The sequence below is a fragment of the Nycticebus coucang genome, chromosome 18, assembly GCF_027406575.1.
Source record: "Nycticebus coucang isolate mNycCou1 chromosome 18, mNycCou1.pri, whole genome shotgun sequence".
Taxonomy (NCBI): Eukaryota; Metazoa; Chordata; class Mammalia; order Primates; family Lorisidae; genus Nycticebus; species Nycticebus coucang.
This window is the reverse complement of record NC_069797.1, coordinates 61,158,359-61,175,141: the sequence shown is the minus strand read 5'-3', so window position 1 is coordinate 61,175,141 and position 16,783 is coordinate 61,158,359. Positions and strand designations below refer to the sequence as shown.

Sequence of the window (16,783 nt, the reverse complement as noted above, 5' to 3'; positions counted from 1 at the left end):
CCCAGCATACAGTCTCCACACAACCGATTATCTCACTATTTGGGGGGAGTATACGATTAATGGTAAGATAATTTTTGCCTTCTAGAAAGTTCTCTGTTAAGGTAGGAGAAACAATGAGAGGGTAGCAGCCATGTTTTTTGTTGAATTGAATTCACTTGTAAATGGCAGACTAGTCATGCTGATGTAGAGACTGAATGTTCAAGCACAGCCATAAGCTGTATTCTCCTTAATCACAGAGTGATCATTGATAGGATTACAAATGGTCTTCATAATTAGGAGTAGGGACTATCTTAGCTATTTGGCCATCTTATAGGTAAAAAAAAAAAAAAGGACCCAGGACAGATGAGTACAGGTTGAGCATCCAACCTGAAAAATCTAAAATCCAAAGTGCTCCAGACTCCAAAACTTTTTGAGCACCAACATGATGCTAGAAAGTGGATGGGTTGAAGTCAAAATGCTGTCAAAACTTTGGTGCATGAAATTACCAAGTACTGTATAAATTACCTTCAGGCTATGTGTGTAAGATATATACAAAAACTAAATGAATTTATGTTCAGACTTGGGTCCCATCCACAAGATATTGCATTATGTATATGCAAATATTTTAAAATCCAAAAATACACTGAAATCCAGATCACTTCTCTGATGTTCCCAGGCATTTTAGATAAGAGATACTCCACCTGTATGAGCTTTATGTAAAAGTAAAATAAAAGATAACCAGCACAGTAGAAGGAGGAAGAGATCTGATTACACGTCCAATTTCTTGACTAGCAAAAACAACAGTTTTTATGGCTTACTTTCTTCAGGAGCTAAAGACATATCGCAGGCAAAATAAAATTCGTGAACCTCCATTGGCCAAGTTAAAGGTCTGAATAGAGAGGTTCAGGGCAAGGCAGCCCATCCCCACCATACAAGGCAGACCGCTTTATTTTCCTGTTGTTACTGTTTTCCTAGGTAGTGAGGTGGATAAGATTTGTTCCTAATAGAGGTAGATCAGGAAAAAAGAAAAAAAAAAGCATTTTAGCTGCTCTCTGAAACAATATGCCAGATGAGGTAACATTTTATGTAGGTCTGAAAACTAAAGGGTTGTCTGTGGTCGTGTTGCTGAGTTACAGCATCTCATTGTTAAGGCATAACTTCAGGCGCTGCAGGTGAGTCTTTTTGAAGTGGCAATCCCCAGAGCATGCCCACTTCAAAGCCTTCCTGCCCAAACCAATCCACAACTTCAAATGACCCACTTGTTCCAGATCACCCACAGCTGAGGGCACGCCATATCTTATGCTGACCAACCTACACCTTGCTTATAGTTTAGCTCTCACAGTGGAGTTAGCAGGGGATGGATCATTTTCAGTCAAGTTTCATTTTCAATAGAGAAAATCCTATTTTCCCAATAGAGTTGAAAACGTGGTGGGGGGAGCGGATTAAGGCAGCGGCCACCCCCAGGGTCAGCTGGCCTGGGATCCCATCTTTTAGAAGTACCCATGACATTAATTTGTACATTGAACATGCTTAAGTCTGTGAAATGAATTACCACCCAAGTTGTTTTTTCCTAAAACTGGAAATTCCTTGTTAGAAGTTGACTTAGAAAATCCCATAGTAGATCAGACCTACCATCCATAACATCACATCTCAGATGACCTTGTTTAGGAAACAAAAGAAATGATCATACTTTGGTCTTTTAATTAGCTGAGGCCACCAAATTCAGAATCAGATATTCTTGACCTCCTACGCATTAATCTGGAAACTCCACACATTGTACAATGTATCCATTTCAAGTTTGTTTACCTTCTCTTTAATGACTTAACAGAAAAAAACTGCATGATGAAATATATTTTCTCCAAATATATATATATTTATATAATATATAATCTTAGTTAACTCAAAGGTATATACATTGTATAATAAATAATATTTATAAAAAGAGACTTTTTGAATATAAAATCAAAAAGATCAACAACTTCTACAGCTTTTTACAAAACTTTGGATACAGCAGGTTGGTAGGAAATTTTTGTTGGATACTATCACCTGACTATGGCAAGAATAATTACAATCACTCATGTACTATTATTAATTATTTGTCAGCTACTTGAATACGCCCCAGAAACATGACTTTATAACTTTTAATATAGAATTCATAGATATGAAAAGACTTTTTTGAAAATTTGTATCCATTCTGCTGAAGTATTCTCACTTAAAGCAAGCATTATCCATGGGAGGGGCATTTTAGACTCTGGAGGGCGTAGGGTGTGACTCTTTAGTAGAGCTTGAGGCCAGCAGATTAAAGAGTGTAGACAGGCTTCCCGGTGGCCGTCTTGGCAAGCCTGCCCACACAAGCACAGCCGGGAGACCACCACGGACCTGGCATCTTAGGTCAGGGTTAGGTAGACCCCAAAGAGAAAACTCTTTGTTCTGCTCTGTTCCCCTGCTGCATCTCTTCCGTCTGATTCTCCTTAAGACAGAGTTGTTGAATCAGCTGGTCTTGCCAACTCCATTCACCTCCTTTCTGCTAGCTCTCTCTAGGATTCGCGGCAGGGCCAGCGCACATCAAGGAGAGCTCAGCCACGAGATGCTTAACCCAAGGGAGCAGGGATTGCCTGCCTCACTTTGAACGCCTAATCCAGATCCTTGGTAACAGCATGGATTGATGCTATCTCAGCATGCAGGCCAGGGAGGAAGTGCAAGGGTGAAGAAGTCGGCGTTTCTGTTTGCTCACATAGGCCCGAGAGGGCAAAGGGTGCAGGAAGACGTGTCCTTACCGGAGAGGAAACGAAGGGATTGTTTTCATCCTCCCCATCTGCTAGCCACGAAAGTGGAATTTCAGGAATAGAATGCTACGCTCTCACTGACCCTTTGTCTACGTTATACTAAGGTGACCTCAAACCCAACTGCTCTACCTGGAGTCGCTTTTATGGAGACTGCAGGTGAGCAGGGCTGGGAAGGACTGAATGGCCCCTTCCAAAGACACCGCTTCTTTCTTTAGGAAGCCATTTGAGCTGGAGAAGACTTGCCCCCATACATAACCTATTTACAACGTCCACTATGAAAAAATAAAAAGGAACTGCATTAGCGGTGGAAACTGCAGAATGGTAGAAAAAGAGTTTGAGATCAGACTGCCTCTCGTGCAGAACAGGGTTATAGAGAAAATGAGACTGAGAAGAACACACAGCTGCTCTTCAAACGGCTTTACCAGGCCACCCTGAGCTGCCAGTTCTTCAAAACTCAAAATCCTACTCTAACAACTGCCGTGGACCTCCCTACCACTTCATCCTAGCTAAACCTATGGCTTTTATCAGAATGTGAAAGTATATCGGGTTCGAACGGGAGTAGACGGAGAAAAGGAGCCGGCAGGGGTGCGTCCTACTTCCTAACTCCCACCTCACAAGCATCCTGGAATGTCACCATAAGAAGCAGTTGGGGAACGAAGTCTTGCCTGTGCTGACGTCTTTACCGCCAGGCCAAGAGCTCACATCAGCCCAGCCTGTTCTGTTGGAGCAGAATTGTTGTTTTGTTTTGTTTTCATTTTTATTTTCTTTAACATGTGCAAAGATAAGCCTCAGGTCTGCTCCTATCAGACCCTAGAGAACTAAAAAGAAAGCCCCGTTCTTTAAAAACCACACACCAGCCAGAGTAGGGTGAGAAACGTTAAGATGAGAGAAGGGGAGGAGAGGCTCCCCATCACGGGCGGGCTGGGTCCGGGTCATTTACCACACGCAGCTGGTGACAGTCCATATTCCTTGCTGTCTGACGCTGAGGGCTGAGCCCGGCTCCAGGTCCTGCTTTCCATGGGACTGAATCTGCCCAGCCACACACTTCACCCCTTCCCAGCGCCCTTTGGGAAAATAAATAGGAAGAATTAGAAATGGGGGCTGAGCAAGTTCCTTTCCCACAGAGGACACCCATCGGGGCTCAAAGACCAGAGGCTATTGGTCAGTCTCAAAATTCTCTCGCGCTGAGAAGTGATAAGCGTGCCAGTGGCTTCTCTACACACTCTTACACCCTGGGACCTACGCTGAGGGAGGTCATGTGATTCACAGACAAGGTCAGGCTTTCAAGTCCCTATCCTATACCCCCTCCCACTTGTAGCTGCAATGCAGGAATTCACGTGGCATGGGGACTGGAAGAGACCTGGCCAGTCTGAGGGCCCAGTCCCCAACCAGGCACACACTGCATGTTCATATCACACCAAATAGCTTGATACTGAGCTGTCCAGATAGGGGGAAGACTACTCAAAATTAATTATGAATAACTTCTCCCCCCAGAGCACCAATGCATCCATTTTCTCCATTTGCACAGTTCCACCTCACCAAGGACTTGAGGCACAAAGCAATTTTACAGGCCTTCCCCCATCCTTCAGCTCCTCTAGGGAGCCGACACGGGCAGAAAGTGAGGCTCAGGAAGATGTAAGGGCTGTCTTACAAGGATTAGGGGCCCAGGACTTGGGGCACTCGTGACACTCAACTCTTGTCCAGAACTTTCAGCTCACCATGCTCACATTAGAATAAGGAATAAACCTGGCACCTGCAAGGCACCAAGGCTAAGGGACCAAATCGATGGTTAGATGGAGACACTGGACCAGAGCTACGAATGATGGGAAAGGTTTTTGCCCCACACCTGTAGGACCCAGGCCGGAATCTATGCCCCTCCTGTGGCCTACGCCCATTTGACAGGGGTTCTCACCCAAGGGCATGGAGGGCACATGGCCTGCTCTGCGGCTGCGACTGACAGAGCAGCAGCCAAGAGAAGAGCTAAAGGCTCTGTCACCTGCGGCCCCTCCCAGCTTGTCTGTCAGCTCCCACCAGGCCTGCATAGAGTGTCAGCATGGATAGTCAGATAGCAAGCAGTAACTAGGTCTCAGCCAATCCTTGCCCTGTGGCTCCAGAGCAGGCATCCTCAAACTTTTTAAACGGGGCCAATTCACTGTCCCTCAGACCGCTGGCGCGCCGGACTATAGTTTAAAAAAAAAAAACTATCAACAAATTCCTATGCACACTGCACATACCTTATTCTGAAGTAAAAAAACAAAACAGGAACAAATACAATCACACTGCCTCATGTGGCCCGCGGGCCGCAGTTTGAGGACCCCTGCTCTAGAGCAAGCCACAAGCTTGGGAAAAGTGGCTGTTGGAGGTCAGTTCTGCTTGATCCAGGAATCTCTGCTCCCATTCCACGAGCACTTGGTTCCTGTGCCAGGCTCTGTGTGCACCATCTCCAGTCCATGGGACGGCTCTGCTAGGGATACACTTCTCATCCCCAGTTCTCAGATGAGGAAACCAGAACTCAGAGCTGCTTGCATTCACTCAACAAGTTGAGTATTTATCAAAAGGGCACCACATCGAGAGATTATTCTCTACTCGAAACAGAGTGAGGGCTCTAGAGTTTCCACACAGGAGGGGTTGGGGACTGTGAACTACTTGATCTTGAACATGGGCATCTTGAACCCATGTCTACATAGCACTTTACATAAGATTGGGGGGGAAAACACAATTGTCCGTTCGCAGGGGTCCTCAAACTGCGGCCTGCAGGCCACATAAGGTGGTGTGATTGTATTTGTTCCCGTTTGCTTTTTTACTTCAAAATAAGACATGCGCATAGGAATTTGTTGATGGTTTGTTTTTTTTTTAATCTATAGTCTGGGCCTCCAACCGTCTGAGGGACAGTGAACTGGCCCCTGGTTTAAAAAGTTTGAGGACCCCTGGTTTAAGGAATGGGGAGAAAAGAGGGCTGATGAAGGGGATGTATTTTTCTTTGGAACAGTATTAGCATAGGGGTTGGAGGTGGGAGGACCATCTGGACACAGAGGGCCAACCCCAGCACCTCACTCCCCGCTCGGCTGATCTTACCTGCCTACAACGGGCCCACAAGGGGAGGTGCTAGAGCAGAGCTGCCAGGGTCTGTGCCTGTGACCCACCCTGCCCCCTTGAAGCCACTCCTGGGGCTTAGGCTGTTGCTGTGGCCTCCACAGGATGAACCTATGGGGCTTTCTGGAGGCAGAGAAAGCCTCGGCGGCTAACTCAGTGTCCCCATCCGGAATAGGCAAGCCCTCTAGGCCCTGTCCAGTTTCCAGTGTGTGGACTGTCCCCACACAGCCCCTTCTCAGAATCACCAGAGATATGTCCAGTTGACAGTGGGGACACGGTGTTGCCCCTGGCCGGCCACTGTGATCTTCAAACACTCCTTCCACTCTGGCCTGCCACCGCTGGCCTGTGAGGTCTCTCTCATCTGCTGACTTTTCCTCTATCATTTTGAAAAGCAGTAAATGAAACTAAGTGACGATGCTACTTCTTTGCACAATGACTGTCCCATGTCATGGCTCTCTGATGGTATTTGTCACACTCTCTTTAGCATATGTTCAGAGAAACGTTCACATCTGTCAGCTGACTTGAGCTTTATTACCACCAATGGAAAAGTGAGGAAACTGGGGATCCGAGCTTAGGAGGCAGAGGGCACGTGGTGGAGCTGGAACTCACCTCTGTCCTCTTTCTACTACCCACACTGCTTTCTTCAGACCCCAGGAAAGGTAGTGCCTCCTGCTACCTTTCTGGACTGTCCTTGCCATGGCATCATTTGAGCTGCCCCAAGGGACTTCCAGATGGGTAGAGTGAGTTGCCCCTCAATGAGAGCTATTCCCACAGTGTACCTCCCGTATCTCGGACGGACCTGCCTTGTCCCCACCCACTACAACACAGACGTGCACCACCAGCTCCAAGGTGCTCCGAGTTGAAAGGTTCACTGAAGGGAGTAGGTGCTCACCCTGTCACTGGCTGCTCTCCCCTAACACTGCCCCAGCCAGCAAGGACCCAGCAGGCAAGTGCTTCTCAATGAACCAAGCCCTGTCCCCAAGGTTCTCTCATTTGTTCCTCACAGTCCCTCTGGAGAGGATAACAGATAAGGAAACAGATCCGTGAGGAATATCTTGCCTGGGTCATGGTTGACAAGTGGTAGAAGATGGACCACGCTGGGCCTCATTCCCAAACCCATGCTGATACCTTGACACACAAAGCTCCTTCTCAGGGGAGAGAAAAAGAGGGCACAGCAGCCAGAGAAACATTCCACCCCAAGGCTGCAGGACCACTCCATGTCAGCACTGACCTATCGTGGGGTCCTGCACATCCAAAGACCATGCACAGTGCTTCCCACGCAGGCCACCTCTGGGAAGCTTGGGAACATAATCCACCAGCCTTTGATCCCTCAATTACTCATCACAGTCACTCTGAACTTGAATCCCTCCTCCTCCCCATCATCATCCATAAACGCGGTGAGAGTGTTCCCCGCTCCACCCCAGCTTCAGATCTGCCAGGATATGGGCTCCTGTGCCGCTTCCCCCACCCACCCCCTGAGGTTGGCAGGATTTATGCTTGTGCAAAAACTTGCCCTCTGAGGTCAAGGTGGATGCAAGATGACTCTGCCCCAGGAGTCAAAGAGACTTTCAGCTTACTATTTCAGGCATTTTAACCCATCATTTTACAGTAAGAAAACTGAGGCCTAGAGAAGTGAAAGAACAGAAAGTTAGGGACCAAGTTGGGACTAGACATTGGGTCTCCCATTTTCAGTGCCCCTCTTTTGGATCCACAGATGCTCAAGGATGATAGCTAGCGGTCGTGGAATAATTTGATCTGGCTCATAATTAACTAACTTGTCTAAGAATTTTAATCCATTGCCTGAGATTTCTAGGCACACACTTGGCTATCACCTCTGCATCATGCAATCCACCAAGTCACTGCCCAAGGATCATTCCCACCGAAGCTTGGGAAATCCTGGCTTCCTATTTTGCCTGTGGAAACTTTTGTATCCTGGATAGCTCAGAAATAGAATGAGGTCCTCAAGAAGAGGAGGTGACCCCAGGGCCCCAGCCCGCACCCTACCTGGCTCCCTACTTGCAGGTGTGCACATCGTAGATGCGGACACACTCCTGGCAGCTCACGTAGCAGCACCAGTGGAAGATGCAGTGGCATTTCTCCTTCCGTTTCTCCGTCCTCGTGTTGTGGCCGCGACCACAGCACAGCAGATCACAGCCATCGATGCCATGGGAGGTGACATTGCAAGTCCGGTCCCTTGTGCCAAACGAGCCCGTCTCAGGGTTGGGCTCACAAAAGTTGGGGGAATTCTCATAGTAGACCAGGTCCCTCTCGGTGGGCGGCTTGAAGAGCGCATACTTGGCCCGGAGGGTCTCCACCCAGCCTCGGGATTCACGGTGCTTCTCCACCACCATCTCCGAGGCACTGTCATACTTGTCCTTGAGGAAGTCGCCAATGGCACGGAAGTCAGGCTGGGCCCACCAGCAGGTCTTCACTTCACAGCTGCCCGACAGCCCGTGGCACTTGCACTTGAGGTGCATGTGGTCCAGGATGGTCTGGGGAAGAGGAGTGGCAGCTGGCCCCCAGACTCACCTTTGCCCCCACCTGCCCGTTCCCCCAGCCTCTGCACCAGGAGAACTGCTTCCCTCCCCTTCACTGGCAGACATTGTGTCCATTTCTCAAAGCCCTAGGAAATAGGCTATCCCTAATTAACAGATGGGGAAACTGAGGCTGGGAGTCACTTAGACTCATCCTAGGTCATTTACCCAAAGGAAGGGGTGGAAACTGAATTCAAAACCAGGCCCTGGGGACTTCACAGTCCTCCATGACCAGCCAAATGCACAGGATGGGCAACGAGCAGATGCCTGCTCCCAGGGAGTGGTCACATTCCCAGGCACACTTATCGCCAGATGAGACCAGGAACAGCCCCAGAAGGGAGGAGAGTGGACAGAAGGGGTGACTATGGGGCTGGGTGGGAGCCCAGGATGCACAGGGCTGCTAGAAGAGAGGGGGTGGGAAGTGAGGCCAGCCCAGGAAAGGCAGGGCCCGGGTAGGGAAGGGGCACAGGACCAGGGTGGCCGCGGCTCACCGTGCGACCCGCCTCATTGTTGTGCTTGTTCATGGCCGAGCGTGCATCCGGCCTGTTCTCACGCGCGTCAGCAAACTCCCGGGACACGAGCACCCCGAAGTCAGCATCCTCGCTGCAGCCGCCCCACTTCCAGCCTTCACCGGGAGGCCCCTTATGATGTGAGTCACAGCCACAGATGGTGGAAGTGCCCTCGGCGCAGGAGCGTGTGACAGCGAAGGCCACACCGGCCGAGGCGATGGCGTGCACGAAGGCAGACTCTCGGGTGGCTGCGGGGAGGGAATGGGGGTTGGGGGGCAGCTTTCAGGCCCCAGCCTGGGACTCACACGCTCTGCCTCGACCTCCCCAGCTGTCAGGGAAGAGGCCAGGGAAGAAGCATGGAGCCCTCCCAAGGCACTCTGACTGGTCCTGACTCTGGTGGACATCCCCACTTTACAGATGAGCAAACTGAGGCCCCAGCTGCTAACTAGTTAGCCCAGCATCTCAACTGGGCTGCGGGGCAGAGCACAGCCTATCAGAAACTGGCAGAAACCACAAGTCTAGCAGAATGCTGCAGAGATAAGGTAGCCACACTGTGTCCTGGCCCTAGGCCCCCCTGTCCTCCACTTCTCTAAGCACAAGGGACATCAGCATAGGCCTGAGCCCCGCCCTTCCTGAGACAGCTTCAGGTCTGCAGGGAAGGAGGTCTGGGAACATGCAGCCTAAACCCACCCAAGTCCACTTATTCCCCACCTGGATGCACTTGGGCAGACTCTCTCCTTTTCTGGGCCTCAGTACCCTCTTGGTAGAATGGATACAGCCTCTCCCTGCCTCTAGGATTCCTGACCAGTAAGGCAGTGGCCCATGCCTCAGCCTCCCTCTCCCCATTCTCTTGCCTCCCACCCAGACCAGGGGTTTTGGACTGACGAGGCCAAGCCCCTCCCAGAAGGGTGGGGACACAGAGGAGTCCTGGTTCTGCCCCAGAGTCCACTGAAGGAAAAGGGGATATTCTTGGGGCTCTCCTCCACCCTCATTACAATGATAACCACCCCTCTGGGCTGGGATATGCACCAGATTCGGCTCTCCTGTGCTTTAATCTATTTCATCCTCTTAACTGGGTGAGGCAGCAAGTTTTACTACAGGCCCATTTTATGGATACAGACATTGACGATTAAGGAGACAAAGGTCTACAAGAACTGCAGTCCAACCGTCTCTCTCCTTCTCTCACCTTCCGGGGTCGACCCCAGAGCCAGGGAGTGACTTGCCACCTTGATTAGGTTGCAAGACACCGGGCTGGGTTTACAAGCCAGGGCTCCCGCCTCCTTCCTGGGCTATGTCCATCGTCCGGAGCACGGAGGGAGAGCACAGCTCCGCGGACAAGAGTGCTGCCCCTCCTCCGACCCCAGCGCCCTCATGAGCCACTTGCAGAGGAACCGTCCTCGCGCCGCCAGGCTGGCTGGGAGTGCGGAGCAGGGTCCGCCCGCGTGCGCGCTGCAGCCTGCGCTGTCCCGGCCGACGGCTGACCCAAGCGGCCAGGCCTGAGGCTCTGCACCGGGTTTGATCCTCGCCCCATTCCAGCCTCACCGGCCCTCGCGCCCAGTGGGAAGGGGACGTGGGCGAGCTCGCGGGGCCGGCGCCTCTCGCTTCCGGCCGGCGCGCGGCCTCTTGTGGTGGCTGCGGCGCCCCGGCCGCGGGCTGCGCTCGGTTCCCAGCCCCGGGGACGCGGGGGTGGCGGGGGCGGGGCGGGGATTAGCCTGGGAGCGGCGCTGACAGCCCCGCTGTGCTGGTCCCCGTCCGGCGGGGCCCGCTGGGCCGGTCAATCCGCCTTTGTTCGCGCGGTGTCACAGCGCATTACCCGCATAATACGGCCGCCAGGCCCGGGCCGCCGGGCCGGCCGCCACCGCGTAGCAACGGGCGGCTCCCGCGGCCGGGCCGCGCCCCCGGCCCCGGCACCGGGCAGCGAAATCCCCATTGAAGCGGCGCCCCCCGCCCCCGCGCCGCGCCGAATGGCCAGAGGGCGTGTGAATGGCGCGGCGGCCGCAGCGGGCGCGGGGCCGGGCCGCGCGGTGGGGGGCGGCGCTGGGCCCTTTTCAAGCCGCCGGAGCCCCGACGGGTCGCCCGCCCCCGCCCCGCCCTGGGAAGCGGCCTCGGGCCCGCCGCACGGCCGCCTGCGCCCCGCCGTCGCGGCCTCTCCTTTTCCGGCCGCCGACCCCAGCGCCCCCGGCTCGCGGGGCAGTGCGAACCCCTAGCCGGTGGCAGTCCTCAGCGGGCCTGTCCTCTGCGCTCTGCCCGGAGGAGTCGTCCTTGGCAGCGGGGAAGGCGCGCGCCCAGGAGCAGACAGACCCCCGACACCCCTGGGGCTCCCGGCGGAGGGCAGAGATTAACCCCGGGCGGCACACCCAGCGGGGGTGCGGGATCGCCCGAGGCGGAGTACGAACGTGGGCCTGGGGCAGAGTTCGAACCCGGGGTCACCGCCCCGACTCTGCGCACTGGGCACTGGGGCGCGTGTGTGTACACGCGGAACACCTACTCCGTGGCCATCAGCAAATTCCCCAAAAGTGTATGACATATACCGCGCTTCCCAGCAACACAAACCTGTCCTCTCAAAATGTGGGGGTGAGGGCGGGTGCTAGAACCTACAACGGTGATTTAAACGTTAAGCCCCGGGTGACTCTCCCTGCTAGTGTCCCGAACGGGCAGAGCAATCCGAAGGTGAGTCTCGCTTTGGGGAGTGCGTCTGGACGCAAGGCTGCTGGGCTAAGAGCTACCTGGCCCGAGGTGGGGCACCGGAAAGCGAGGAGACTGACACACCGACAAGATCAGTTTGAAATGCAAACCGCCGCCACTTGGCCCCAATTAAGAGGCCAAACCTTTTATGTCAACAAGGAATAATTAGCTTTGGTAATAGAAGCGTAAACATAGTCATCATCCATTGATTTGCTAATTACCCTTCTGCCCCATGACAATAGCCAGCATTTGCCTTTAGGCTGGCCAGACCCTGTGCACCTGAGACTCAGGTAAAGAGGGGTGCACACTAAAATGAGGGTGTCAACTCATCCCCCGCTCCGTGCCCCACCCTCCAACTGGCCCTCAGCTCTTAGTTCTTTCTAGCTGTAAATGCAGCCCGTCAACAGCCTCTTTTCTGTTTGTTTGTTTGTTTGTGTTTTTTTTTTCGTAGAGACAGAGTCTCACCTTATCGCCCTCGGTAGAGTGCCGTAGCCTCACACAGCTCACAGCAACCTCCAAATCCTTGGGCTTACGCGATTCTCTTGACTCAGCCTCCCAAGTAGCTGGTACTACAGGCGCCGGCCACAACGCCCGGCTATTTTTTTGTTGCAGTTTGGCCGGGGCTGGGTTTGAATCCGCCACCCTCGGCATATGGGGCCGGCACCCTACCCGCTGAGCCACAGGCGCCACCCAACAGCCTCTTTTCTGAAAGGAAGGAAAGCCAGGGTCTGGTTTGGGTGACAAAGCTCTTGGTGGTAGCAGCCCAGCTAGGGCCATTACCCTTGTGGGCACTGACGTTCTGCAAACAATTGCCCCTCTTCAATACAGTACTTATGACCCGGAGTGTCCTTTCTTGGGAGCGTTTGCCAGCTCAATCCCACCCTCCAGGTTCAAAGTCTGAGGCACAGCCAGTTAGGCTCCCAGGTTGCAAGATGGCTGGAAAGTTACCCAGAGGTCACTGTCTGGCACCACAATTCATGGTCATATCCAGCTTCCAGGGCATGGGGACCAACAGAAACCTCTTGAAGCCAGGCACTTTCCTCAGCTCAGGAGGACTTTGTATATAGGAGGGACCTAAGGGTAGCAATGTCCCCCACCCTGTCCCAAAGCAGTATTTGCATAGCACTTAACACAGCATTGGGAAAATGTGGCAAATGTCCACATCAAAGCTTAGAGTCACTTCTGGGCAAGCCAGGGAGGAAGGCTGTGGCCTCCTTGGTGTCTGCCCTCAGATCTCTGGACCCTGGAGAATCTCAGTCTGTCCAGGCCCACCAGTACCTGGGAAAGTGTAGCAGCCATGGTGACAACTTGGATCTGCCCTGAGAGGGACTCAACCCACTTTGCAGGGAGGCCCTGCCCTGGTCATGACTATCTTTATCACCCTCTCAAGGGGACCCTGGACTAGAGTGTTAGGGCACAGGCTCCCGACACCCTTTCCTCACCCAGTCCCTTCCCCACCTCCCACTCAGCCTGGGGACAGTACCTTTGTCGAGGACAGGCCCGAAGATGGCCAGGCTGTCGTCTATGGTGGTACAGTTCCAGCGGCGGCCCCGGAACTGGTGCTGGCACTCCTGGATGCCCAGCTTCACGCCCTCGGCCACGCTGGGCATGATCTCGATGTAATTGCGGCAGAAGCGCAGTTGCTTGGGGACCAGGCCTGGGATGGAGCCGCAGAGCAGGGGCTGTGAGCCCAGAGATGTGTACTGCTGGCCCAGGGCCAAGGACCTGCAGGCAGACAGACAGTGGTGGCACCGCAGGCACAAGCATGCAGCCCGTCCGTCATGGGCACTGTTTGTGAGTCCTCGGGAGTAGGTGGAGGAATGGAGGGCTTGAGAACTTGGCACCTAAACATGCTACCTCTGACCTCAGGAGCATGCTGCCCCTCGAAGCGCCCTCCCTCCATACCTATCTAGTTTGCAGGGGGATGAACCAAGGAAAAACCTCTCATGGAGACTCTTGGGGGCAATGTAGTGCCATAAGAAGAACCCTGGACTGCAAAGATGGTATTTGGGGCCCAGATCGAGTCACTTCCAGCCTCTGGATCTAGTTTCCCTGATGACCATTAAGGGGTTGGGCTGGGCAATTTCCTAGGCAGTTCCAGATTCTGGGGCCATATGGAGACTTCCAGTAACTCATGAGAAGAAACCCAAATCGAAAGGGAGGAAGGCAGCAAGGCTGGTGTGACCCCAGCCCCATCTCAAAAAAGCACAGAAACATCAGTCCCAGCAGGGAGCTTGCCCTTGCTTGTGTTCATATTTACACACACACACACACACACACCTTGCCTATGGCAGTGCCCCTCAGCCTCTTCCACAGATGCTGCCAGCCCAGCCCACAGCCTCCTCTTCCCCCTTCCCCAAAGAATCTACAGCTTGCAAGCTTGCACCAGGTCTTCTGTCCACCAGGGCCTCCATGACCATCTTTGCAGTTCCCTAGAAGTTTCTAGAGCTGCACCTCTTCTCTCACCTATGATTCAAGTGTGGCTTTGTTTCCAGACAAGTTGCGATCAGGGTCAAGAGGGCAAAGATCTCAGCTCTCACTCCCCCCACCCAACACCATGTGACTTTAGTCAAGTCACCCCACAATTCTGCCCCTCATTTTTCAATCAATATCCTGTCAACCTCTGTCAGGTTTTATAGACTCAATAGAAGGAATGGTCTTGTGGGGATGGGGAGAAGGTTTAAAATACTAGGAAACCAGTGTACAGCAGGAATCACCACTTTTCCATTCCTCCCCCTCAGCACAGGAACAGCAGAAATGACATTTTCTGGGAGAAGCTGAGAAAATGATACATGGGTCTCAGTGGGCTCCAAGGACAACTGCAATTAGCCCTGTGTCAGGAGCAGCAAGAGCTGAAGAGGCACATGAGGACCCATCCCCTCTTCCTCTGTATTCAGCACTGACCAAGGCTTTGGTCTGGCACTGGCCTAAGTCAAGTCTCTCGGAGCCAACCACATACACCAAAGGCTGGTGGGTTTGAATCCAGCCTGGCCCTGCCAAACAACAATGACAACTACAATAAAAAAATAGCTGAGCATTGTGGCAGCCACCTGTAGTCCCAGCTACTTGGGAGGCTGAGGCAAGAGGATCACTTAAGCGCGAGAGTTGGAGGTTGCTGTGAGCAGTGATGCCACAGCACTCTACCCAGAGTGACAGCTTGAGACTCTGTCTCAAAAAAACAAACAAACAAAAAACTGATGGAGGGCAGCGCCTGTGGCTCAGTCGGTAAGGTGCCGGCCCCATATACCGAGGGTGGCGGGTTCAAACCCGGCCCCGGCCAAACTGCAACCAAAAAATAGCCGGGCATTGTGGCGGGCGCCTGTAGTCCCAGCTACTCGGGAGCTGAGGCAAGAGAATCGCTGAAGCCCAGGAGTTGGAGGTTGCTGTGAGCTGTGTGACACCACGGCACTCTACCGAGGGCCATAAAGTGAGACTCTGTCTCTACAAAAAAAAAAAAAAAAACTGATGGACAGAAGCCTTGGAAGAGGATCCGAGAGAGGACCCTGGGGGTGGGTCAGGAAACAGCACACAAAGCTTCTGGGCTAGACACAGGGATGAACCAAACCTCTGCCATTTGTCAACTCTTACTGTCTGCCACGCACTTTACCACTTGCGACATTACTGATCAATCCTTGAACACGTAAAATGTCTCTATCTCCCAGATGAGGAAGCTGAGGTTTAGAGAGCAATTTAGCTTGCCCAAGGTTCTTTGGTGCCAGATCTGTGACAAATCAGAGCGTGTTGTGTGCTTTCACCAGGATGTGAACTTGCTGTCAGCCTTAACTGACTCACAGAGATCCCAAGGAACAGAGCCCTCTGGCCACCATGAAAAGGCACAGTGCCCACCCTCCCTGGGCTATCTCTGGGCTCAATTGTTAGCAGGAGAGGCAGGCCCTTGTTTTTCTACTTGTTTATTTGGGGTGGGGGGAGGAACAGCCAGAAATCCTGACTTTTCACTGCTAATGCCTAATTACTGATTTCCTCTGTGGCATGCACTGGACTGAGCCCTTTCCTTGAGTTGTCTCATACCAACTGTAGCACATAATAGTGTCATTATTAGAACCCTGTTTTGCAGATGGCTTAGACTTGCAGGTTGATTAACCAGGCCAGACCACAGAACTGCCAAAGAGTTGCTTACTAGAACCCAGGTCGTCTGACAACACAAACCACTGGGCTGTGTTGCCCTCTGGGCAGTGCCTGCTAGTATCCTGGCATGGGGTAGGGGGAGGCAGGGCTTGAGGCCCGGTCCATCTGTACCCTGGGCCTCAAAGCTGAGCCTTTGCCCTAGGGAGCTAGAGGTGCTAAGCCCAGAGCTCTGATGGGTACATGGCCCTGCCCTGCCAGCTGCCCCAGCCGCCCTACAACCACAGGGGATGGAGCAAGGGCTCAGTGTAGACAACTCTGCATGGCACCATCCTGGATGGGCAGCTCAAGAGAAGACCTAAGTCAGAAGAAGCCCAGGCTGGCCCACTTCCCACTATGGTGTTTAGGACCGAAAGCTCCATATGGGACAGCTCGGGTGGTACAGGGAGCTGAAGCTGGTGTGAGAAGCACTTGGGGGGTCCTTCCCCCTCCTTCCTTGCCTTCTCCCAGCCTTTGCCTTACACCGGTTGGCACTTTCCACAGCCCTGGGCACCCTCAAGCTAAGCTGGAGGCTGAGCCGTGAGAAAGCGCAAAGCCCACTTTTACTGATGAAAAGCAGAAGTCTGGGGTGGTGCCTGTGACTCAAAGGAGTAGGGTGCTGGCTCCATATGCCGGAGGTGGTGGGTTCAAACCCAGCCCCGGCCAAAAAAAAAAAAAAAAGAAAAAGAAAAGAAAAGCAGAGGTCTGCGGAGAGGAGCCTGGTGCCAGGCTGGCTGCCTCCCACTGTGGGGAAGGGGGGCTGGGGAGCGAGGGCCCCCTCTGGCCTTCCACTCCACTCTCAGTGAGGCTGCTCCTCATCCTGACTCTCCACGGGGCCCCTTGGTTTCACCAGTTCCTCCCAGAGGAGCCCAGTAGGGTCTCCCCAGCTCCACGAAACACCTGACCTTGGGCACTGGTAGGCATGCCTGGTTGGCTGCAGAAGCCTGAGAACTCCCAGACACCCCCAGGAAGAAGCCCTGGGGGTCCTTCCCGCTGCACAGTGGCAGTCTCCTCCATATGGTATCTCACTTAACCCTCACTGCAAGGCTGGTGTTGTCATCCCTATTTTAATGAG

At 53.1% G+C, this 16,783-nt stretch overlaps 1 protein-coding gene across 1 annotated transcript in view; it reads right to left on the bottom strand.

The window, feature by feature from the left end:
- Window positions 1-1,775: 1,775 nt before the first annotated feature.
- The window catches only part of WNT3 (Wnt family member 3), a 49,092-nt gene continuing 34,084 nt past the window's right edge, over window positions 1,776-16,783 (bottom strand). Inside the window, exons 2-5 of the mRNA XM_053569163.1 lie at window positions 13,070-13,311; window positions 8,884-9,149; window positions 7,863-8,350; window positions 1,776-3,829 (exon numbers count right to left, since the gene is read on the bottom strand). Of these exons, the coding sequence (XP_053425138.1) occupies window positions 7,871-8,350; window positions 8,884-9,149; window positions 13,070-13,311 (988 nt within the window). The 3' untranslated portion in view covers window positions 1,776-3,829; window positions 7,863-7,870. The remainder of the gene's footprint in view (window positions 3,830-7,862; window positions 8,351-8,883; window positions 9,150-13,069; window positions 13,312-16,783) is intronic.